Source organism: Fundulus heteroclitus, chromosome 6, assembly GCF_011125445.2.
Source record: "Fundulus heteroclitus isolate FHET01 chromosome 6, MU-UCD_Fhet_4.1, whole genome shotgun sequence".
In the NCBI taxonomy this organism is placed as follows: domain Eukaryota; kingdom Metazoa; phylum Chordata; class Actinopteri; order Cyprinodontiformes; family Fundulidae; genus Fundulus; species Fundulus heteroclitus.
Window position 1 is genome coordinate 65,695 of NC_046366.1, and position 26,189 is coordinate 91,883.

General features: G+C 39.9%; 1 protein-coding gene across 4 annotated transcripts in view; it reads right to left on the reverse strand.

The window, feature by feature from the left end:
* Positions 1-26,189, reverse strand: part of tmem68 (transmembrane protein 68) — a 73,966-nt gene that overhangs the window by 44,415 nt on the left and 3,362 nt on the right. For 3 of the 4 annotated variants that reach the window (XM_036137793.1, XM_036137792.1, XM_036137795.1), the window contains exons 4-6: positions 19,763-19,820; positions 10,215-10,388; positions 4,022-4,121 (exon numbers count right to left, since the gene is read on the reverse strand). In XM_036137793.1, coding sequence (XP_035993686.1) covers positions 4,022-4,121; positions 10,215-10,388; positions 19,763-19,820 — 332 coding nt within the window. Of the gene's footprint in view, positions 1-4,021; positions 4,156-10,214; positions 10,389-19,762; positions 19,821-26,189 lie in introns of all 4 variants that reach the window. The other variant, XM_036137796.1, reaches the window with a different exon arrangement.

Here is a 26,189-nt window from a genome sequence, read left to right on the forward strand (position 1 = left end):
AAGCGCGTAATGCTAAATTAGCCGAGCTACAGCGTTATTCTTTCAGTTTTAAATAAAACATAACAGCAACAGACACACTTACCGAGGGAAGTTGTTGTCAGCTGTTTTAATGCACTGAACTTTCTGACCTGCTGGTTTACATAAATCTAAAGAAAACCTTTGACTACCGCTACTTTCATTCATGCATCTGTGGTCAGTTTAAGATTTTCTTTTAAAAGTTAAAATGATTCAACACAGATAAACCTCAGACTGGTAGATTTCCGCTTTGCAAAGACCCGCCCTACTCTCCTTCTGATTGGCTAATGTCCTAGCTCTGCCAGATTTCATTGGTTAAGCGCAGCTTTTGTTTAAAATCTTGAATAAAAAGTCTACACGGAACATTTTGCGCTCATTTTCCAAATGAGGAAAGTCCCTCACAGCGACGGAGAACATTAAACCCCTGATAATATTACTTATTCAGATCAGAAGGGGGAGGAATGTATCCCCCCCAGGGATGACCAGAGGGGGGGACGTCACAACCAGAGGGGGGGGGGGGGGGAATCCCCTCCAGCAAATCGCACCCTGCATATACACATACATCAGAAGGTTTAAGTGCAGAGCTAAGTCCTCAGAGTAATGATGATCTGTAGCACAACTTTAAAAAGTCCCACCAAATTTCACAATTTCACAAATTACAAAACTTCTTTGTAGACTGCTGAATAAAGTAAAATCTGTGTTATGCCAGAAGCTGTTTGAATATGATTATTATTAATATTTATAATTTGGTGTTATAATTTTAATAATAGGTTATTCAAACTCAAATAGTAGCTATAACAAAATATCACTCAAATGGTGGTGATACCAGCGGTAAGCTTGTAATAATTTATTACACTAATGCATTTATTGATTAGCTGTTATGGAGTCATTTATGCTGAAACAGGAGGCCTGATCTGATCGGTTCCTGGCAGAAGAGATCTATCCAGCAGCGTTGATAACTCAAATTATAACTGCAATTAGAGTTAACCGTTACTCCTTTATCACCAATCCAATGATAATGTCTCTGTTTTAATGTCAGATGTTAAACACGAAAAGTGGTAACTCTATATTCTGAAAGACCATGCAACTGTGAATTGGAATGAACACAAACAATTACTATTTCACAAGTTGTTGCTTTTATTGAACCAAAGGCAATTCCCTGTTACAGTAATTCTCTAATTCAACAACCGTGGGAACCCTACTCACTACTAAACTAAACATTCAAAATATATGTGAAAATAAAGGTCAAAAATGGATTAAAATAAGAATAGCAAATCTTAGTTAACTCAGTTGTTTAAACATCACATTCAAGACGTCGGCATTTAACGTAGCAGCATCGACAGACAAAACAGCTTTGAGAATCCCACTGGACGCTTTAATGTTTTCCAACAAGCTAGTTCAGCTTAGCTAGCTACAGTTAAGCTATGCTACACCCTTCCAAAATGGCGACTATGGCAAGCCGTTTTAACATAAATTCGGTTTTACCGCCCTTACGTTCGAGATATCTCAAATTGTTTTATGACTAGACGTTTTAGCAATTTAAGATATCTCTAATTGTATTTTGACTAGTCAAAATACCTATTCGAGATATCTCTAATTACATTCTGACTAGTCGAAATGACATCAGATTTTCCATTGAGTTGTATGGAGACGTCAATTCAAGATATCTCGAATGAATTACTGACTATCTGAAATACCCATTTCAGATATCTACAATTAAATTACGACTAGTCAAAATTACAATTCAAGATATCTTAAATTGAGTTTTGACTAGTCATAATTCTAATTAAAGATATCTCAAATGCCACCATAATTCAAGATATCTTAAATGTATTTTTGGATAGGCGAAATGCAGTTTTGACTAGTAAAAAATAAATTTAAGATATCTTGAATTGTAATTTTGACTAGTCAAAATTCCTTTTAAGATATCTTGAATTGTAATTTTGACTAGTCAAAATTCCTTTTAAGATATCTCTAAATGAATTAGAGATATCTTGAATTATTCAGCTTTTCCATTTAAGATATCTTAAATTGACATTCTGACTAGTCAAAATGACGTTACTGATATCTTGAATTACGAAACGGCTTGCCATATGTCATCACACAGGAACCGGAGGCGTGCGCTTTTGTTTTCAGAGAAGCTAAAGGAGGGTGCTGCAATGCCTTGTGCCGTCTAGCATGTCAAAATCAAGAGCTAGCTGGCTTTACCGTAATTCCCAAGAGGCAGATGCTTTACCACAGTATAAAAACTGCATCTGGTTATTAACAGAACTGGTCCGGGCTGAGGAATATTCCTTATTTCCAGCTTGGACATGAGTCGACAGTAGCGCTTTCAGCTAGCCGTTTTTCAGTGCATTGTGTGCGTCGGCAGCAAGTAAATCCGAAATTCTTTGCAAATTTCTTAAGCATTCTTCAAGTATACTATTTTCGCCCTCTCTGCATATCCCATACTGAAAACGCTCTTTCTATATTGTGGCATTTTCTTACAATTTTGTCGAAAACAGCCAGCGCCATTGAATGTTCAGGCAGCTTTGGGCAGCTTACAGCCAATAAGGGGCTTACACGCAATGTCTTATTTCAGATATCTTAAATTGTAATTCTGACTAGTCATAATTACGTTCGAGATATCTTAAATTACGTCTACGGATGTGTGACGCTTTCAATGACGAATCCGGTGACGTAATTTGAGATATCTTGAAAGGGATTTTGACTAGTCAAAATGTAATTGAAGATATCTTGAATTATTATTCTTCCTAGTCAGAATGTAAATAAAGATATCTTAAATTACCATTCCGGATAGTCAAAATGTAGTTTTGTCTAGTCAAAATGCATTTTAAGATATCTGGAATGTAATTACGGATAGTCAGACGAAACCGAATTTATGTTAAAACGGCTTGCCATAACACGTGACCCTTTATGCATCACCTTGCGTGATACATAAAGGGGGAGGTCTTAATGACGTAATCAACGCTTACGTTGAGGTGGGGTGGCACCCTGACTAAGAGGCGGTCTGAATGAGAGATCCGAGAGGAGACCGCGAACTGAGGTTTAACAAAGAGATTGAACTGATAAGGGCAGGAAAGACAGAACGGGGAAAAGATGGAAAAATCGTCCACTTATAAGAACCGCAAATCAACACATCCAAAATCACTTTCAAAATGCATGCACATACAAACAGAAAATATTCAGCAATTAAAACACTCCATCTTGGAGTAAACAAAAATTAACAAAATTCTTACTTCTGCCCAGGCACACCTAAATCACCGTACGGGTGAAAAGAGAAATAAAAAAAAAAAAGAAGGGGAAATCCTTCCTGTGACGTTGCCCCGGCTGGGGTCTGGTGGCGCTCCGGGTCCGCAGGTCTGGTTCAGCTCAGCGAGCCGTGCGTCGGACAGCGGGGGAACGTGAGGAAAAATCCCTTGGTCTCTCTCTGGGCGTTTGGACGCTTTGTTCGGCCAAAACAAAAGCGTGGTCCCTTTACTATCACCGGGAGATAAACGGCTCTCAGTCTTCGATCAAAGTGGGTTTGAAAGTACTTCTTTCGACCTCCTGTTCAACACAGGGATGGTTGTGCTCCGAAAATCCTTGTTCCAGCGAGAAAATCGAGCACAGCACGTGGGGAAAATCCCAACAGGATTAACAGCTGTGGTGTCTTCCCAGTCTGGCGGTGCGCCAAGTAAGACGGCAGATCACAGGGTACGATCGGAATAGATACCTTCCCCATAGTAACGTTATCTGTCAACCGTTGTTAGGGGCGACAGTTGGTGGCCATTTTGACCACATTGCATCATGGGAAATGCAGTCTGTCACGTCCCGAACTGGCGTTACATCTGTTTCTCTCAAAATATACTACACTGTGACTTTTAAACCAAGGTACATATTGAACTGGGATTTTTGTGTATTTTTACACCCCTAATATATGATAAATCAATGTTATGTAGCATACACAAATGCTATAAATCATTTACTTCTTGTGCATTGGGAAATAGTTTTTATTTGGTCTTACCATGCCATATGGCTCCATGCCCATCCCATAGGGTTGCCAAGGTTTTTCTGGCTCCATCCCACAAGTTGTTGCTGTAAGCCTCCTTTAGCTGATTCTTCCTCTTACAAAATCAATTGAGGAAAAAAAATAAATACCTGCATAGAGCATATTTCAACACTTTTGTTCAAAAAGGTTATTCAAAACTTTTATTCCAAATCCTCTTAATATGGTGGCATTTGTGGTCAAGCAGCAATGGACATCCTTAGGATTTCAAGAGAATTAATTCTGATGCAAATTTTAGGTTGTGTTATAATTGCAAGTTAATCATTTTTTTTCATCTCTCTCCCTCCTTGAATAAATCAGGTGAATGCCAAGATGAACTAGCTTTCAATAGCATTTAAAAGCAGATTCGGTTTGTGTCTACTTAAGGAGCTATGGGCAGTATTGTGGCCCTCAACACTGGTATTGGTCTTGGTCTCAAAATCAGTCATGATGCCACATTTTCAAAACTTTGTGTTGGACAGATTTTCCTCAAGACCACAACTGCACCAATGCTGTTTTACAGCGAGTGTCATACTCTTGCCCAAATCCAAATCCAAATCCAATAAATAAAGTGGTTGAGAATATGAGAGGTCCAAAAAACATTTCAAGTGCAGATAAACAGATGTTCTTATGTCAGCACAACATTCATAGCCCTTCACCTGTCACCGTCACTCACCCAGTCTGAAGCAAAGGCTAAGTCAGCTAACTTTTAATTCTTCCAAGTTATGTGGTCAGTTTAAAATAGGGCTGTGGCTCAGGAGGTAGAGTCATTGTCTTGCAATCAAGGTTGTGGGTTAAATTCCAACTCTTTCCTGCTACATGTTGAAGGCACCGAACCCCAAAATGCCGACTGATCAGTATAAGAATGTTTGTACCTTTGTGAGTATCACTGAATGATTCTGGCTATAGTGTCAAGTTCTTGGGGTAGTCAGTATAAATAGAAGTGCACAGCATGAATTTAGTCCACTACCATTTTAATTTTTACCAACCTGTCAGACTAATTGGACAAGTGGCATTAGTTGAAGGTTGGCTTGCATACAAATTTAAATCGGTTATGAAGCGTACGTCAGTTTGACTTAACCTTACGTATATATATAGCAAAATATGAACAAATAAATATACCACCAAATTTTTTTATTTATTTTTTCACATTTAAGAGAAAATTGGAAAAGATTCTGATCACTTTTCAAGCGCCCTCCAACCCGGAAGTCATGACGTCAGAACGTGAGTGTTCATCTCAACATGGCGGATTACTGCACTACATGAGATAGCCAAAACGAGAAATCAGAAAGCGAAATTTCGACTTCAACCGAGCGATTCCTACCACGAGACCATTCTGATGTATCGGAGGAAGAATATTTGTGTCTGGAGCCTCACATGTTCGACCCAGACGTTTCAGATGAAGAGAAGGCAGCGGACGAACAACAGCGAGTCGAACAAGGAGTGGAGATTGCACGTCGGGAGATTGGATGAATGGTAGGACACGTTTCGTCTTTAAACTACACAGTTCAAATATTTTTTGTATGTTGACATCATTTTCTTTTAGGCACCATAGATATTTAAAAAATGCCGGTGTTGTGCGAAATTCAGTTCCCTTGTGAAAATCTGTCTCTCCCCCCCTCCTTTGTCGGGAGCGCGCATTGCAGCCGTTTTCACGGCGCTTATAATTGATTATTCGGTAAAACAATGCATATAATCATATCAAGGTTGTAACATTAGTTTAATCGGCAGCTGTCTACAAAATTATAAAATAAAAATAAATAAACGAGGTCTTCTTACGCTGTTTTGTGTTATTTTAAACGCCAAGATAATCAGTCTTTTGTCACTTTTATTGAGCGGAAGTGACAAGCGAATTTCTCCACTGTGAGATCAATAAAGTCTATCTTATCCTATCTTAAATAAAGAGATGAGGACAAAATGCATCACTAAAATTAATGAGCATTTATTCACAACTCAAAATGAATTTATGCCATGGCCTACTTAGGCCCAATGATGAGGTGCTACTTATCATAAAGAATAACTTGACAACAATTTATAAACAGTATCGGTACATATATTTACCCTACCTACATACTAGTATAACAAAAGTCAAAAATAATAATATATCAAAAATATACACTGAGTAATATTGAGGCCTAAAGATTTCCTAAATGTAAATCCATTTCCAACTTACCATAAATGCATTAATAGTGAATTTAGCATATCAGTTATGGTGTGTAATTCATATACAAGTATACAATTAATCAATCTTATTTTTTAGGTGTTCCTGTTCTCACTGCCAATAATGGATTCTGCGTGAGAGTGCATCTGTTGCCAGGAAATTGGCTTGGTTGTTGCTAAGATGGAAGAAACCAGAGAGGAGATGGATGGAGAAATCCCTGCCTGTATCACAGACCATCCTGGCATGGAAGCGGTGTGTCTAAATGCTTGGGCATTGCAGGTTGCTTGGTCCCAATACAAGCAACTGCATAGGCATATAGCCTATAGACAATTTGTGAGATGGTGTTGGGACTATTTAGGCAAAGATACCAGGGCTGTGATACCCTTGTGTGCAGTCAGCTGTATAAGGGCCCACTTCCCACCCCCAGGACGTGAAGATGACTTTACTTTTAGAGGTCACCTGTTGTAAGTTAAAAAAAATACCAAAGCTGAAAGAATAAAATCTAAAACATGCATGTAAACAAAACTGTTGTGGTTATTATGTAATATAAGCAATTACTAATAAAATGATTTCATGGTCTTTTTGAAAATCGACTGAATGAGAGATTGATGGCATCATCTTTTGTTGGTTTCACAAATTAACTTGTCAGTGATGGGGGCTCTGATGCTGCATCAACCTGCTTAGTTTTCATTTTCTCCAGCTCTGCTAGCAGCATCTCGAAACAGTTGTCTACATAGTCTGAAACAACAAGCAGCAGTGAGTAAAATTTCTCATAACTATTTTTTTTGATTGCTGGGGTGCATTTACACACAAGTGAATAAACAGATACAGGAAAGTAAAAAACAACACACATGTAGACATAGATATATGAAAATAAAAAGACAAAGAGAGAAGCAACTAGTATAGCAGTGGTGATTCCTGACAGATTATTTAAAAAAACATCTAATTATCTCAGTATATATGCAGTAGAATTATGTGTGCTATATTATTAGCTTGAGAATGGGTGGAGGATACTAATATAAATAAAATATTTTGTAGTGATTATGTGCATTGAGTATTCAAAAGGGATGTACAAATAATCATCAAAATATATGAGGTTATGGCTGTTCATCATAGAATATGTGAACAAAATAAAAATGTAATATTTTGGACTCCTGCTCATGTAGGTATTTTGGGTAATGAAAGAGCAGATAGTTTGGCTAAGGAGGCTTATAAAAAAGAATATATTGATATGCCAGTAAAGTTATCCAACTCTGAAGGCAAAAGTATAGTTTGGAGAGAAAGCAAGAAGATATGGAGAAGTAGGGGGATAATGAAATAAATGGAAGGCATATTATATATATATATATATATATATATATATATATATATATATATATATATATATATATATATATATATATATACAAAATACAGTTGATGTAGTTAGGCATAGAGGAATAAACAGGAGGGAGGAGGTAATTATAAATAGAATAAGAACCGGTCACAGTTTATTTAAATGGGGAAACATCTTACTGGTTTTTGTATTTGGTGTCATGATGTAGAAACAATAGAACATGTTTTTATTAATTGTAGAAGATATGTAAATCAAAGATTATTAAAAACGGAATTAGGTTTTAATAGGAATTTAAAATTGAGAATGTGCTTTATAAAATAAATAGTATTTAGAGGAAAAAGAAGATTCTTCGGTTTAAAAAAATACTGGGATCAGAGAATTTGAGGAATAGATATTAGGATCCAATAGATGGCAGTGGTGCAACAATAATGGATGCAAGCTGCCGTTAAAATCTAAAGAGGAAGAACAGCGGACGTGAAGAGCCAAAGACCCCCTCCCCCGGAGAACCGAGGCAGTCGTCTTTAAAATGACGAGCCACAAACGGGCTCACTTACTTACTACACAACGACGAGGCATCTTGTAAAAAAGCCGTGAAAGCAAAACAACTTTATCCATTTAGTACTCAGACAGTGTAGCGGGTGCCGGCTTCCAGGTTTGCGACTCATGGTGTGACGTCACTGGGAAAATCCGCCAAGCGAGATCGTTTTGATTCCATGGATTTTAGGAACGCAAAAAACGAGAGATGCGGGTAGGAGACCGGAAAAAAAATATCAGAAGTAATAAATAACCATGTGGACATCATCTGTGAGAAAAATCTCGCTGATCCACCACTTCAACGATTATCGCTTCATAACCTTTTTAAATTCTGAACTGAAAAATCCGTACACATAAGTTCAACCTGTAAGTCTGAAATCCTGTTCAAGGCTTGTCAATGAACTGTCACAGACAGATTTCATAATAAAAAAATAAAAAAATAAAAAAAAAGTTTACCGAGAAAATCTAATGAAGTATAATTGCAGAAACGCTTTTGAAAATGGTCTCTCAACGCTTTGCTCATGGTCTTGACTTTCTCAAAATCAGGGTTTTGTCTGGTCTTGACAAAACCACTAGGATGTGCGCATGCGTGAAAGCAGCATGCTGCAGTTACATTGCTCCGTTTTGCTTTTTGACTTTCATACTTTTATCTTTTTTTGATTGCTCCTGTTTTTTCACAGTAACTCTGTGAAGTATTGTCCTGTCTTACGAGGTCGTTCTCAGAGAGTTTTCGTGCTTTTTCGTGTTGGTATTATCATGCCGTGCTCACCGGGACACACTGCCTTTGTTTACTCCAGAGAACAGCTGATCGCTCTAATGCCGACCGGCGTTATAGCCAGACCAGCTGAAATACCACCCGAACTCTGGAGAAAAACACGGCGAGGTTGCAGAGGAGGAAAGCAACATCGGGGGATGAAAGGAGGGTCGAGACGGGACGGGCTTATTGAAAGGAGAAGATTTAAGCGGTGTCTCCCCTCTGTTGTTATGGGAAATGTGCGGTCCCTTAGCAACAAGATGGACGAGCTAACGGCGCTAACATGGAGCCAACCGGAGTACCGGGAGTGCAGTCTGATGTGTTTCACCGAGACATGGCTGCACAAGGACATGATGGACCAGATTGTGTCCGTGGATGGCTTTCACTAGCCTCGTGAGACCATCCTGATCTCGCGAGGTTTCAAGGTTTCACTCGCAGATCAGTCTGGATACTCTCCGTTGAAGAAAATTTGGAGCCGTTCACCAAACGAACGTCCAATCAGCGTTGGCTTTGAGGCGGGTTGAGGTGTGACGCAACGGGAAGCGCGTCAGTTCAGTCTTAACAGCATGGCGGCTTCAGCCGATGAAACTAGCGTTAGCGTGGCTATCGAGCAAGTTTTATCGGAATTACAGAGTATTTCTTTGCTGAGCTAACGAGCCTTTACCTGCAGCAGCAAGAGTAGCTTGGCTTGTGGTTGTGTTTTCGTCGTCGCTCTGTTACGAGCGACGACGAATCTGATTGGTTCATTTGGCCCGTCTATCACCAACATAGGCCAATCAGCTAACCAGTATTTTCGCCCCTTCCCAAAATTACTTCAACGGAAGGTTTCCAGATGGATATGCGGAGCAAATCTATCTGGCGGAGTCAGGTAAGGCTTTCACACCGTCTGGGCTGACGGGGACACTAAGAGCGGTAAGCGGAAAGGAGGGGGGCTTGCCATTCTAGTAAACAGCAGATGGTGTTACCCGGGTCACATCACCATTAAAGAACAGCTCTGTAGCCCGGATATTGAACTGCTGGCAGTTGGACTCCGTCCATATCAGCTGCCTAGAGAGAGAGACTTTTTGAATTGAGAAAGCTTCCGGGAGAGGAAGCGAAACGTCTTCAACTATGGAAAACAAGTCCAGTTGCTTTGTTTTTACTTTTTTTGAAATGAGAATGATTTAGGTAGGTTGATTTTACAGTAAATATCTTTTAAGTGCTGCCTACATTTATTTACTGTATTTCTTGTGCATTTAATGATATGCTTATTTATTGAGCATTTATTTTTTTTATTTTTAACTATGACAAGATTGGTCCTCCATATTTTCTCCTAATTTTACTAATATGAAATGTTCTGTCTTATAGTTCACAGTTTATATATGGACAATATGGAGTATTTACATACCTTATAAACATGAAGAAAGAGTATTGAGAGGTAAAGAAGGATAACAATCAGGAAGGGCACCAGGAAAACAACAACAAGAGGAGTGAAGACCCAGAACAGGTATGCCAGAAAACTCAGGTAGTCCTCCAGCTGATCAAGGCCCACCCATTCTTCCAATCCATGAAATAAACACACCTGTGGGCAAAAGAGAAAGGTAAAAGACCAACAAAAAAGACAGTTTTCTGTTTTAGTTTAGATTAGTTTTTCAATATTTACATTGATAGCTGCCTAAATATAATTTCAAATGAGTAATCAGCAGCTTCATACTGTTGACAAAGACTTTGTCAGTTCTAACTGAAGCTATCTATGGTAGTGTGGCACTCGTGAATAGATTATTAAATCAAACAAAATCAAACAAAAAACAAGAACTCAACAACACAGCCAAAATAATAGTAGATGGGCAGTAGACCAGTGGACAAGTCCAAGAACAATCAAGAGATGTTTTTTGTTTCTGACTGATAATGAGACAGGTATCTCTTAGAAGATAAAACCTTGTGAATGGATAAGCAAAAAAAAGTGTGTTTTATTGACATTTTTAAAAAAAATGTCATGTCAAGACATTTAGCTATACACTGCACAATCGTTGGAAAACATCCTTATTTACAGTACATTACAACAATAATAGCAGTATTTGATAATGCTGGTAAGCCTTATCACATGTTTTTACTGGTATTTGGTGATGAAGTCTTGGAAATTGGAAGGTCTCCTTGCTAGTGCCCAAATCTTTAGTTCAATCCATAAATCTATAGTCCGTTACACTGGATGGGTTTGGCCCGGCTCTGCCCGTTTGCGAGTGTTACAGCAACTGGTATTTTTTCACTTTAATTCAATTCTATTCAAGTTTATTTCATATAGCGCCAATTCACAACACATCTCAAGGCTCTTTACAAAATCAAATTCAGACAGAAAGATTGTTCACACAGTTTACTATCTAAGGAAACCAGGCAGATTGCATCGAGTCTATCACAAGCAGCATTTACTTCTCCTGAAAGAGCGTGTATCCACGGTGGACTGTCATCTGCAATATCATTGGCTTTGAGCATTCATGAAGCAACGGTGGATAGGAAAACTCCCCTTTAACAATGGCCATCAAGCCATGAGGAAAAGTCAGACTTAGATGGAAACAAATGAAACAGGACACTTTTACAGGCACCAGGGATTGCCTCTCACAGCAGAGGATCACTGTATAAAACCAAGTTCCCACAGACAATCATCCTCATGCACGCTGTTTCGTTGGAAGGGCATTGGGGGGTACACCCTCTGCAGAGCAATGGACCTGACTGGGATCGGAGAATTGCCGGCCGGATCAAAGCTAAGTCTTTCTTCAGCATAGCCAGACGCCGAAGTAAAAGAATCCACCTATGCCGAAACCAGCTTTGTGGTTTTTCTCAGCTGTTGCAGGAAAGCTCAAGACGGCGCGGAGCGGTCTCCTTTGCTCGCCATGCCAAGCTGAGACGAGGGCCTAATCTGAAGTCGCCCGCTGCAGCACCGAGTTTCACATGAGACCCGACTAGGGCTGGAGGATAATTCAATAACAATATATATCGATCGATAGATGTGTGGCGTGATAGGAAAAAAAAGGGTCAATAAATGTTTGATATACAGGCAGTTTTCCTTCCTTCTGCCTAGAGAGATCCCACATGTCATCGCTGCTGTCCTGTACATCCCTCCCTCTGCAAACCCAACATCTGCCTGCAGCATCATACACACCACCAGCCGAAACCAGCTTTGTGATTTTTCTCAGCTGTTGCAGGAAAGCTAACTCGAGACGGCGCGGAGCGGTCTCCTTTCCTCGCCATGCCAAGCTGAGATGAGGGCCTAATCTAAAGTCGCCCGCTGCAGCACCGAGTTTCACATGAGACCCGACTAGGGCTGGAGGATAATTCAATAGCAGTATATATCGATCGATACACGTGTGGCGCGATAGGAAAAAAAAGGGTCGATAAAAGTTCGATATAGAGGCAGTTTTCCTTCCTTCCTTTCAGCCTATCATATTAGTTGATGCTACAGTCACTACTTCCTCTCAACTAATCGTAATCGCGGACCCAGGCACGCCGTCACAAAGCGCCGCCCTCTCAAACCATAACACAGAGCACATGAATATGTCGCAGCAAGGAGAGGCGGAGGAAATTGTTCCAAAACGGGGTTTTACTAGTATGGAGGACCAAGTCTTCCATATTTAAAAATAAATACAGAAATAAATAAATGCTCAATAAATAAATAAGCATACAATTAATTGCCACCAAATAATAAATGTAGGTAGAAATTAAATTATACAGTGAGACATAAATGTATATATCTCTTTTAATTAGCTTCTTTATTTATTCGCCTTTGTAATAATTACCTTATTTATTTATTGTCCGTTATAATCTTCAACTTTATTTATTAATTACTTATTTTTTAAGTCCTTTTTACATTTTACACAAAGGGACACTGAACATCTGCCTACTGAGTTTGACATTACTAAACAATGCTTTAGTGCGGGGAAAAGCCATGTAGATTTGACCGACGCAGTAAAATGCTAACCAATCAATGGGCAGAAGTTGAGCCCTTAAGACACAGCCCTCCTCATTTGCATAATGAGGCAGAAATGCATACAGAAATGTAAAAACGACAGGCAAAAATAAATAGCATCACAGAAATATATAGGGTAAAAAAATACAAAGGAAGAATAAAACAGACAAAAATATTATAACATGCACATAAATAAATACTTAAAACAATAAGTAAGTAATAAGTAAAGTTGAAGATTCCCTCTCGCCGGCCTAAGTGGCCGGGGAGAGGGACGTCTGGGCCTCCCTACTGAAGCTGCTACCCCCGCGACCCGACCCTGGATAAGCGGAAGAAGACGGACGGAAGTTGAAGATTATAGCGGACAATAAATAAATAAGGTAATTATTACAAAGGCGAATAAATAAAGAAGCTAATTAAAAGAGATATATACATTTATGTCTCACTGTATAATTTAATTTCTACCTACATTTATTAATTTGGTGGCAATTAATTGTATGCTTATTTATTTATTGAGCATTTATTTATTTCTGTATAGACTTGGTCCTCCATATACTAGTTCGCCAGCCTAACAGAAATAAACCACAGTGATTTGTAAAATTTGCAAGGAACCGGTAAAAACAAAGTCTGGTAACGCAACCAACTTGTTTCATCACGTAAGCCGCTCACACCCACAGCAGCGCCAGCGCGACTCTGCGTCGTCTTCATAGGAATCTTATGGAACTTCTTCCAAAACAAAGCAGGTACAGCAGCTAAACTGGGCTCCCTTCTTTGCGATAAAATCACAAAGCTTCCAAGCGGCATTAGGACATCACACATGCTTCATAGTGATGGATATGCTGCTGTTGTCTACAGTTGGAAAAACCTGGCTTCAAACAACGACGCAAGTTTTTCTCTAACATCGCTCCCTAAATTGTGCAACTAGTGCAGGGAATTAGTGCAAAATGAGCTGCAATCTGCGTCTTCCCATGCCACAACCTCGGACCTCAGCCCTGCGTTAGCCTCTCAATTGACAATATAAAAATAGAATGGACCCTGAGGAGTAAGTAATGTACTATTCCCACCTAAATAGGCTATTCTATTAATTTATTTGTTATATTTATTTTGGTCACTTTTCTGGTCACTTTAGTTTATTCTTTGTCAGTATTTAATAACATAACTCAGGTCTCTTAAGTTATTTTTCTTTAAAAAAAATTCTGTTATGGTTAAAAAAGTTGGTTAAATAAAGATTTAATTGGAATTCTGTGTTTGTGTTCTTTATTACAATTAAATCATTTAGCAATATCAAAAAATGTCCAGGCAGAGCTGCACATAGAATATGGTTTTAAATATTTTCAATAATTATCAAGTACATCCCGCTGCAGCCTGCGGGATGTACTTCATCAAGGACAACCATATTGGATTTCCGCCCTTTTTTTTTTTAAGAAGCCGATCCAAATTGCTTCCATACTTACAGAGAGAACCAAAAAATATGAATAAATAAATAATAATAATTAGGAATTTTCCATTAGTTTCAAATTGTTTACCATATTACACAGCTCTGCATCTGGGGCGAGAGAAGGACAGAGGGAGCAGAGAGAGGCACCCAACACAGTGACACATAGAATGGATGAAAAATGGCAATGATATTGATACTAATGATAATGATAGCAATGATAATGATAGCAGTAATGATAGCAATAATACTATGAACAGTGGCTGTAATTGTAGCAGAGTAGGAACACGGGGACAGCATGAAACTCCCAATCACAGATTCAGCTTCCACAGCTCTAGGAACACCTGCAGGGAGTGATAGGAGGAGAGAGGAGAGAGGAGAGAGGAGGGGGACGAGAAAGCACAGGACTACGGGAAAGGGACAGAGTCCAGTTAGTAACTTTGTTAATGGAATGAGGTTGCACCGCGAGGGAGAGAGAGAAAGAAAAGGGGAGCTCAATGCATCATGGGAAATCCCAAAGACCACAAAAACCTTAAATGTAGCTCAATTAAAATTGCTTTTTTAATGTAAACTCAGACAAGGCCTTAGAAGTTATTCAATTCACCGTTGTCCACTTGATGAAGACTGGAAAACACAGAAATTGTGCTTTTCAGCAAGAGACTGTCATGACTGCGATACAGTGGCTGGTGCAGAACCTGGAGACTGTGACACAGACTCTGAGCACCTTCGGACCTTGGCACTGCCTGAAAAGTGAAGTAGCTGCATTATATGCAGGCTGTCAGTTAAGCTTTTACAATTCCCTCCATAGACATAATGTAAGAGTAGACCCCGCATTGACTGTCGCGGCGGAGGAATTACGGCCGCCATCTTGGGGAGGTCGACCTGCTACCCTAACCTGCTGATTCAAGGTGAACACACTAATTATACCTCAGAACTGGGCTGTGTATTTTTGTTTAAATCGACGGACTATTGACGTCAGGGCTCGAGGGATAACTTTTCACAAGTAAGATTAAAAGATATTGTTTATATTATAATGTGACAGAGGTTAGGTCAGCATTTCCAATATGGTTGTCCTTGATTCCCGCAGGCTGCAGCGGGATGCTTCTCATAATTATCCATATCGATCAATATTATAAGAATATATATATATATTATTTATTATATTATAAGAATAGAATTTTAAATTCTTCTTCTGACATATAAAGCCCTTAATAATCAAGCTCCATCATATATCAGAGCTCTGATTACCCCATATGTTCCTAACAGAGCACTTCGCTCTCAGACTGCAGGTCTGCTGGTGGTTCCTAGAGTCTCTAAAAGTAGAATGGGAGGCAGATCCTTTAGCCAACTCCCAGTTTTGGTCCATGAGGCAGACACCCTGTCTACTTTTAAGACTAATCTTAAAACTTTCCTTTTTGACAAAACTTATAACTAGAGTGGCTCATGTTACTCTAAGCTACCTTTATAGTTTTACTGCTGTAGGCTTAAGCTACTGGAGGATATCAGGATCTAATTTTCTCACAGAGTTCTACTGTTCATTTCTGCTTTAACTTTCTGTTCTCTCCCTTTTATCCTCATAGTAGGTACACCTGGTCTGGCGTTCTGTTAACTGTGACATCATCCAGAGAAGACGGCTCACCCGCTACTATCATCTAATGTAGAACAGATTACTGGATCAATGTGTGCTTCTGTGCTTTTTTGTCTGTCTTGTTGTGTCTCTGCTCTGTCTTCTGTAATCCCCAGTCGGTCGAGGCAGATGACCGTTCATACTGAGCTCGGTTCTGCCGGAGGTTTTCCTTCCCGTTAATGGGGAGTTTTACTTCCCACTATCGCTTCATGCTTGTTCAGTATGAGGGATTGCAGCAAAGCCATGTACAATGCAGACGACTCTCCCTGTGGCTCTACGCTTCCCCAGGAGTGAATGCTGCTTGTCGGGACTCTGATGCAATCAACTGGTTTCCTTATATAGGACATTTTTGACCAATCTGTATAATCTGACCCAATCTGTATATGATTAAACTTGACTTTGTAAAGTGCCTTGAGATGACATGTTTCATGATTTGGCGCTATATAAATAAAATTGAATTGAATATGCTTTTTTTTTTTTATCAATAAGCTTTTTCTCTATATCGTCCAGCCCTAGACCCAACTACGACCATGGCCGCCTTCTAATAAGCCATAGCCACATGCAACTGATCAGACAATAAGCCTTTACCCTCCCTGCTTCAACTGCATCCAACTGGATGCCCAAAGTGAACCGAACTGACACAAAGGCACCGACAGGTTTGGTAGTGAAATGAACAGGGAAAGTTAAATGGTTTATTTAGAATGGTTTACCTAATGCGTTGTCAGTGTTTTTAAAACACGTAGAGCTAACCGACATAGCTCCCGTTAGCATTTTGAAACCAAGTGTTGCCGATGTAATATGAGTTGTTTACGGTTATACCAAAGTTTATTCCCATACATTGATGAGATATTAATGTTTGTGTTATCCGGTCCGGTCATTATGACTAAAATCAAGCTTGAAGCTTTTAAAATTATCGCCGAATGTCCGCTAGCCTAATGCTATTAGCCTCCAGCTAACATTCGCTCTTCTTGGCTATGCAACTACGGTTCGTTTCAAACTAGGGTTGTCACGCATTAATTTCGATTAATTAATTTAAAAAAAATTAATGGATTAAAATAAATAACGCAGATTAATCAATGTCGTATGGGTTTTCAATAGGTGAGGCGCGCCTCCCCTGGGGGGCGCCAAAGAGTCACAGGGGAGGCGCCCGAAGACAGAGAAGAAGACAGTGCTGCCGCTCAACTATGTAGCGATATTCGTACCTTCTGTTTGAGCGCGCAGGAACCAATCCAAGCGCGCAGCGAAACAACTCTCAACGCTCAAAACCAGTCTGGCACGATCTGAAAAACTTCTCAACCCGCTGTCCTCGCGGTGAGTTCTATCTCTGCTCGCGCGCTACTTTGCTCGCGCGTACCTGCTCGTTTCACTCTCAACACCAGCTGTGCACTCGCTCGGCTGTTAAAGCCAATTACAGACAGTTTTTTTTCCATCCAATTAGAGTATGGCTTGCAAATACTGCCTTCAGATGAATTAAATCAAAATGCTGCAGCTTTTGGCAGAAATTACAAAACATCACCGAGGGATTGAAGAAAAACAAATAAAAAGTGTAATATTTTAGCCTAAAATATTTAGGCTAAAGTATTTAGACTAAAATATTAGAGTTACTAAGTGAGGTGTGAAAAACGTTTTGCATCACCTCCCAGAAGCTGGAAAGAAAAGAGACAAAAAGTTTATTCTGATCATAATCATCATGAATGTTATCATTATTTAAAGAGCACTTTAACACGAGGTAAAACAAAAGGCTAAACATCAGAAATACATCAGATAAGAGATAACAACTAATAAAATGCTTGTTTGTTAAAATAGCACTAGGTCTAAATTAGGTATAATTAGCCTAAAAAGTAGATTGGAATATGGGATATGTTGACGTCTGTTAAATTCAGGTTATCTTTTTTATTATTATTTCAGTTGACGTCTCCTGTTGACGTGAGTTCAGTTTGACATTGGCATCTGTTTAGTTCAGTTTGTCTGCTGTTGAAAACAGCACTTTAATGTATCTAATGCTGATTATTCATTGAATCATTTGAATTTAAATATTTTAAATACTTTCACAGCAAAAATTATATGCGATTAATTTAGATTAATTAATTACAGAGTATGTAATTAATTAGATTAATTTTTTTAATCGATTGACAGCACTATTTCAAACATAAGGTTTGTTTTGTTTTGCTCCACCGTCGTTCGATAGTGCTATGAGCATTATTACCGCATTAATATGGAATATTAATGTCGATTTATTAGTGTTTTTGTATAACTTTAGGATTAACCCATTTAGCAAATGATCGCTACAACGACCCCCTAGCTTCCCAGAGGTAATATCGTATTAATAAAATCAAGCGTCATTAAAGTTTACTGATTTTTACTGAGCAAATCCTTCTTTAAAATGTTATTTTATCAAATGTTTTGTTTAACTCAGGATTTGCATTGTGAATAGGTTCTACATGTATACAGAGGTTGCTGTTAAAAGAATGCCAGTGCTCAAATCATTCCTTTCAACTATTGTCCTTCACAGGACAATACCTAACAGACAGAAAGTTATTTATTAAACATTAAATAACTTAGAATAGTGTGGAATAGTACCAAAACAGAAGGAAAAAAACTCCAGCAGGCCATGACTGCATGTGGGTTTGAGAAGACAGAGTAGAGACAAAAAAAAAAAGCACAGAAGCACACATTGAATTCATTTCAATTTTATTTGTATAGCACCAATTCACAACATATTTCATTTCAAGGCACTTTACAAAGACAGATTGGTCAAAAAGTTTCCTATCTAAGGAAATCTTGCAGATTGCATCAAGTCTTGACAAGAAGCATTCACTCCTCCTAAAGGAACTTAGAGCCACGGTGGACAGTCTCCTGCATTGTTGATGGCTTTGCAGCAATCCCTCATACTGAGTATGCATGAAGCGACAGTGGAGAGGAAAATTCCCCTTTAAACAGAAAGGATTCTAGATCAATGTGTGCTTCTGTGTTTTTTGTTTCTTTGCTTTATCTTCTCTAACCCCATCAGTCAAGGCAGACAACCGTTCACACTGAGCCTGGTTCTGCTGGAGGTTTTCCTTCCTGTTAAAAGGGCGTTTTCCTCTCCACTGTCGCTTCATGCATGCTCAGGGCATTTCTCAAATAAGTCTGATTAGCTCCACCCCCTGGAAATCAACTTCAGTTCCCCAGATGGTCGGACAAGCACATTACAAACGGAGACATGGTAACGTTTGCTGCATTAATAATTTTGGAAGATGAGGAGCTTCATTTCAACATGCTTCAATAAAGAAATGTAGAGGCCTGAAAGTTGGCAGAAAGAAAGCTGTATTAGCGGAAAGGTAAGTCTTCTTTTGCTAGAAGAATGGTTGGGCTGTGTGTAGCTAACACGTTCCAGCATTATGCGAGCTAGGCCTAGCCAAGCCATTTGCAGTGTTCTCCGAAACAACAATAGAAACCTAAACATTCCACCTAACGTTAATCAGTTCCGTGGATTAACTGCGCTGGTTCTCAGAGTTATCCCGGCCAGAATCTGTGTCCCCTGAGCACACATGCAGCAGGAAGAGCGAATCCAGTGCGCTCCGTCTCATTTCCAACAATCTACATGTGAAAATGGATATGTTTAATTTTTGTTGGCGGAGAAAAAGAAAATGCGAAGAGCTGAACATTTAACACATCGGTACGGGGTTGTTTGAACAGATGTAGGACATTGGCTAACGGATAATCACATCTGTTTAAACTCGAATGATCTCTCAATAACTGTTCTCAGAAGGTAAATGGCCATTTGCAGATGTCTCACGAAAATACTTGTTATGTGCTATTAGATTGTCGCGTGTCTGTCTGATGAAACCAAAAATCCCCCTTCCTGAGTCCGTCACAGCTGTCTGCTTGTTCGTGTATTTTTTGTTGCTAGATAGATCCGCATGAATGGATCATATAAAACACAAATACGCATACCTGAACAGATGTTGCAGTCGCTGGTATTGGGTCTGGACATTCTGCGGTTGGTTCCTTACTGCCAATGAAATGTAGCAAACACATATAGGTATGTTTGGTCACGTTTTGAACTCTTAAGCCCTCCCGAATTATACGCTCTCATTCAACGATGGCATTTATCGGCATCCTTTCGAGGTTTAGGAAAGGGAATGAAAAGAAACTCCTTTGATATGGTCACCACGGTCACATCGAGAGTCATTTCGGAAGACTCCGAAGCAGCAGTGTTTGGTTGTTACTATTATATTCGCTGATGCAATATTCGGGACAGAGCTGTCTGCTTTACCCCTCTACAGAGCTTGTCCGAACACAAGATGGCTGCGACGCAGGTGCACTGGGTCGCAGCCATCAACAATTGAATTGAATTGTTCGTAATTTGACGTCATTTGAAGAATGCCCCATTGCTGCAAAGCCATCAAGAATGCAAATGACTGTTTATTGTGGCTCTACACACTTTCATGAGGAGTAAATGCTGCTTGTTGAGACTTGATGCAATCTGCTGGGTTTCCTTAGAGCAGGGGTGTCAAACTCATTTTGGTTGAGGGGCCGTATACAGCTTAATCTGATCTCAAGAGGGCCACACGAGTAAACTCATTGCAAGATTAAATAGAACTAATAAATGTGGACTTGTTGATTTTTATATTAAATTAATTTCACTTTTACAAAATATATTATGAATAACCTCAGCGTTTTTAAGAAAAGTATGTGCAATTTCAACAATACTTTTACTCAGTTAAACATTTACTTAAGTGCATTATGCATAAGAACTGATCACAGTGATTATACAATGTTGAAAAACATTTATTCACATTTTTTGGAACTTAAAAACACTGTCCTGCATGACAAAATACATCAAACAGATAAAAATTAAGAAATGATTTAAATTTTTCCACACCTGAAGCTTAATCTGCTAATTAAAACACAGCACTCGTGGACAATATAGGAACTGCATATTTTCAATTAAACAAAATACATGTTTTTTTTCAATAATTGTTTTATCATTCTCTTCCTTTTATCTTGTCCACTTGTGAAAGTAAATCTGATGAGCTCTTTGTGGCATCTTATTGCCACATTGCCAGACAGGACACTGGAGAAAAAAAAAAATAAACTTTTTTTTTTTTTTTTTAATAATGATAATGCATTTAGCCACAGGGCCGGACTAAATTGTTTGGCGGGCCGGATCCGGCCCGCGGGCCGTATGTTTGACACCCCTGCCTTAGAGAGTAGTGATGTACGATATTAAAAATTTCAACCAATATCAATAATCGATAGTTTTCTGCTTTTCATGGTCGATACCGATTCCGATAAGTTCATGTTTAATATAGTTTTTGCATAATCAGCAGCTTATGCTGGATGCATCTATGAAAAACAATTATTTAGTAGCTCTGGCTTATTTATAACAGCAAACAAAAGGTTTTGGCTCTTCAAATGTTTATTGTTTTATGCTATCACACAAAAAGTGGTAATTTGCTTTACATAACAAAAGACACAAATCAATTCACAATACAAAGAGCGTCTCTTGAAAATTACTGAACAGATCCATGCCTGCATAGATTTTTGTGAAGTCAAATATTTATATCAAACATAAAATTATATGCATTTACATAGTCAGCCTCAGTTACAAAAATGTAATCAAAAAATAAAGTGCACCCTCAAAAATAACCACAGCTAAGGTGAAAGAAAAAATTTCAACTTCTTAAAACATTTTCAGACACACATATGCATGTCTTACCTGACTCCGCCAGATAGATTTGCTCCGCATATCCATCTGGAAACCTTCCGTTGAAGTAATTTTGGGAAGGGGCGAAAATACTGGTTAGCTGATTGGCCTATGTTGGTGATAGACGGGCCAAATAAACCAATGAGAAAACACAACCACAAGCCAAGCTACTCTTGCTGCTGCAGGTAAAGGCTCATTAGCTCAGCAAATAAATACTCTGTAATTCCGATAAAACTTGCTCGATAGCCACGCTAACGCTAGTTTCATCGGCTGAAGCCGCCATGTTCTTTAGACTGAACTGTCGCGCTTCTCGTTGCGTCACACTTCAACCCGCCTCAAAGCCAACGCTGATTGGACGTTCGTTTGGTGAACGGCTCCAAATTTTCTTTAACGGAAAGTAGCCAGACTGATCTGCGAGTAAAACCTTGAAAGCTTGCGAGATCAGGATGGTCTCACGAGGCTAATGCATGTCAGTCTCAGTTAAAAAAATTCAATAAAGTAAATAAAAGTGCATCCTCAAATATGAGGCGAAAAATCAACAAAAGGTTGCCTGACTGCATGGGGGCATTGTAGAGATTTTTTTTAAATCTTATAGCTCAAAATAAATATTATATAGTTAAATAATTGTCACTTTCTACCTATAATTTACCCCTGAAACTATTTTCACTTGTCACTCCTAATTTCTACATTGTCTTTTCTAATTTCTAGGTGAGTGCATCAGTGGTGACTTTTTCATAACAAAAAGAGCTATCACAAAAACAGACAAGGTCCTTTACTGCAATTAACAGCAGCAAAAGACAATTACATTCATAGAACAATAATTGAAAATTATTGAACGCTTTAACTGCAAATGTATTTTTTAAGTTTTTTTTTAAATATGAGAAAATAAGATAAAAAAATTAAATAACTTAAATAACCACTTTCTATTCATCTTTTAAAACCCCCACTGTCTTTGTCCCCATTGTCTTTTCTATTTTCTAGATGAGGGCATCAATGGTAGATTTTTCTTAACAAAAAGAAGCATCTCTGCTTTCTCACATCCAAGTCGGTTTCTTTTTTCATCGATTATATTTGCAGCAGCAGAAAACAAACACTCACTGTCTATGCTGGTGCAAGGTGAGGACAGGTATTTTCGTGCAAGTAAGGCAAGCTCTGGGAACCAGGTTTTGTTGTTTCTCCAGTACACCATGGACCGTGGAATTGTGAGCTCTGACAGATAGACTTGGATCTAAAGGAATAGAACAAAACAAAGAAAAGAAAATTTAACATTACTATATTTGATATTTTATCTGAGATAGCTAAAGCTTTATTTAAACAATAAATGAATTACCTGCTCATCTGTTTGGCTTTGGTTAAATTTTTTTGAGTTGCTTTCTTGCAGGATTTCATCATACATTGTCAGCAGGGAAACATTGTTGTTGTCATCTGCCTTGGGTTTCTTCTCCTGTGGCTCCTCAACATTTTCTGCCGATGATGCACATCTGACCTTGTCGTGCAACACTTTTGTTGCTTCCCGTTTTGTTGTCCGTCCGTCCGTCTTCTTCCGCTTATCCGGGGTCGGGTCGCGGGTGTAGCAGCTTCAGTAGGGAGGCCCAGACGTCCCTCTCCCCAGCCACTTGGGCCAGCTCCTCAGGAGGAATCCCAAGGCGTTCCCAGGCCAGCCGGGAGACATAGTCCCTCCAGCGTGTCCTGGGTCTTCCCCTGGGCCTCCTCCCGGTGGGACGTACCTCACCAGGGAGGCGTCCAGGAGGCATCCTGACCAGATGCCCGAGCCACCTCAACTGGCTCCTCTCGATGTGGAGGAGCAGCGGCTCTACTCTGAGTCCTCCCCGGATGACTGAGCTCCTCACCCTATCTCTAAGGGAGAGCCCAGACACACTACGGAGAAAACTCATTTCAGCCGCTTGTATCCGGGATCTCGTTCTTTCGGTCACGACCCAAAGCTCGTGACCATAGATGAGGGTAGGAACGTAGATCGACCGGTAAATCGAGAGATTCGCCTTTTGGCTCAGCTCTCTCTTCACCACAACGGATCGGTACAGCGCCCGCTTCACAGCAGACGCTGCACCAATCCACCTGTCGATCTCCCGCTCCATCCTCCCCTCATTCGTGAACAAGACCCCAAGATACTTGAACTCCTCCACTAGGGGCAGCACATCCTCCCCAACCCGGAGAAGGCACTCTACCCTTTTGCGGTTCAAGACCATGGTCTCGGATTTGGACACACTACGGAGCGGTTCGCAGCCGAGTGCGAAGCGGCCGGGATGAAAATCAGTGCCTGTAGATCACGCCCTGATGAAGCCAATAGGACCACGTCATCCGCGAATAGCAGAGACGCAATCCTAAGGACACCAAAACGGATCCCCTCAACACCTTGGCTGCGCCTAGAAATTCTGTCCATAAAAGTTATGAACAGAATCGGTGACAAAGGGCAGCCTTGGCAGAGTCCAACTCTCACCGGAAATGAGTCCGACTTACTGCCGGCAATGCGGACCAAACTCTGACACCGGTCGTACAGAGACCTGACAGCCCTTATTAAAGGGCCCGGTACTCCATACTCCCGGAGTACCCCCCACAGGATCCCTCGGGGGACACGGTCGAATGCCTTCTCCAGATCCACAAAGCACATGTAGACTGGTTGGGCAAAACTTGCCCGTTTTGTTGCTTGGTCAAAATAGCAGTCCTTATATCTAGGGTCCAAGATTGTAGCTAGAAAAAACAGGGACTCCATGTAGATGTGGCTGAAACGCTGCTCTATGGCTTACAGTAGGGTGCTCGTTGAAGTTTTAACTCCATGATCTGTTGGAACAGTCCTATTCAACAGACGTTTTAAAGTTTCAATGGAGGGGATGACATCAGCTACAATAGCTGAAGCTGAACTTATGTCTTTTGTCAGCTGTTCACAAGGGTCTTGAATAGTGAGCATGTTTTCAATTAAAGTCCACTGGTATGGGGTGAGATGAGCTGGTAACTTAAACTCTACTGCATATGCTGCAAGGGCTCGCTTCTGCTCCAACATGCTTCTCAGCATGTAGAACGGGCTGTTCCATCTAGTGGGCACGTCTTGTTGAAGCCTTGTCTCTTTAGTGCCTAGTTGTTTCTGTAAGCTTTGAAGACGAGAGGTGGCAAGCTGAGAGTGTCTGAAATGCCCAACTATCCTCCTGCAGATGGAAACACAGTCTGAGATGCTTCTTTGGCTCAGGACAGCCTCATTTATAGCGAGTTGTAAAGTGTGTGCTATACAGCCCAAACTTGCAAGCCCAGTCCTCCATGGCTTTGATCATATTTCATGCATTATCTCTGAGCACTACATGCACTTGGTCTTTTTTTATACTCCACTGTGCGAGCATTGTTTCAAAAGCTTAACCTATCACCGTTGCTGTATGCGACCCGGGGCACTCCTGTGCGTGCAGGATTGCTTTTTGCATGTTAAAATCTGGATCCAGCCACTGAGCCGTTAGGCTTAACATGCTGACGGGACTAACATCTGATGTCCATATGTCGGTGGTAAAACTCACATGAAGTCCGTTTTTATTGATCAAATTGTGGACGTGTGTGGCGACGGCATCGTTGAGGGCAGGCAGAGAGACGCCCGAGAAGAAGCAACGGCTAGGGATGGTGTAACGGGGATCCAAAAGTGCTATTAAGTTACGAAAACCCGGGTTCTCCACGACAGAAAAGGGTTGGTTGTCGAGCGCTATAAATTCCATCACTTTGTCGTTAATAGCTTTAGCTTTTTTACTGTTTCTTGGAAAGTTTTTACAGCTTTCAAATGCCTTTGAATGGATACATCTGCGCTCTGTGCTGTTGTTTTAGCCTTAGCACCACCGGCTGCTGCCGTGGCGGCTTCGTATTCTTTCCATGTTGCTTCGCCACGATGACGATTTTTTAGGTGTGTTATAAGGTTTGTTGTGTTGTAACCTGAAGTCTTCTTTCCTCCTCTCGAAATTCTTGCAGAGCAGGTGTTGCAAACTGCAATGCTATTATCTTCTTCCAATACAGAAAAAAACTACCACACTGGTGAAGACATGTTTGACTATTTACAGTCAGGCAATAACGGAGCTAAGCCTGGGTCCTGATCGTAAGGAGCGCAAAATCCACAGGGCTTGTCCCGCTTTGGGGCTACTCTGCCTGAATAAAATACCACCAAATTAAATTAATTTATCGGCTATTTTTATCGGAAAATTTTACCTATCCACCAAATCGGCCGATATTTAATCGGCCCAATAGATATCGTGCATCCCTATTAGAGAGGAAACTTTTTGACCAATCTCTGGATGATTTCATTGAATTTTACTTTGCAAATGTCCTTGATATTACACGTGCTCTGAAAGGCGCTATATCCAATCCAATTTTTTTTCTAAAGCACTTTAAACACACAGAGACAAAAGTGCTGTCCCAAAAAAAATTTTTTTTCGCACTATAAGCTCGCTCCGGAATGTTAGTTGCATCAGTCAAAAAAAGCGTCATAAAGAGGAAAAAGACACAAGTTGCACCGGACTACAAGTCCCAGCTATTTAGAAATTTATTTCACAAAATCCAAGACTACAAATGTACATTTTATCTGGTAAGGCAAATTATTACATCACACAACTGGATCCACAACCAGTTTCATAATATGGAACATACCTGGGAGGTTGAATGGAGTAAACTATCATAACAAGCCAGCAA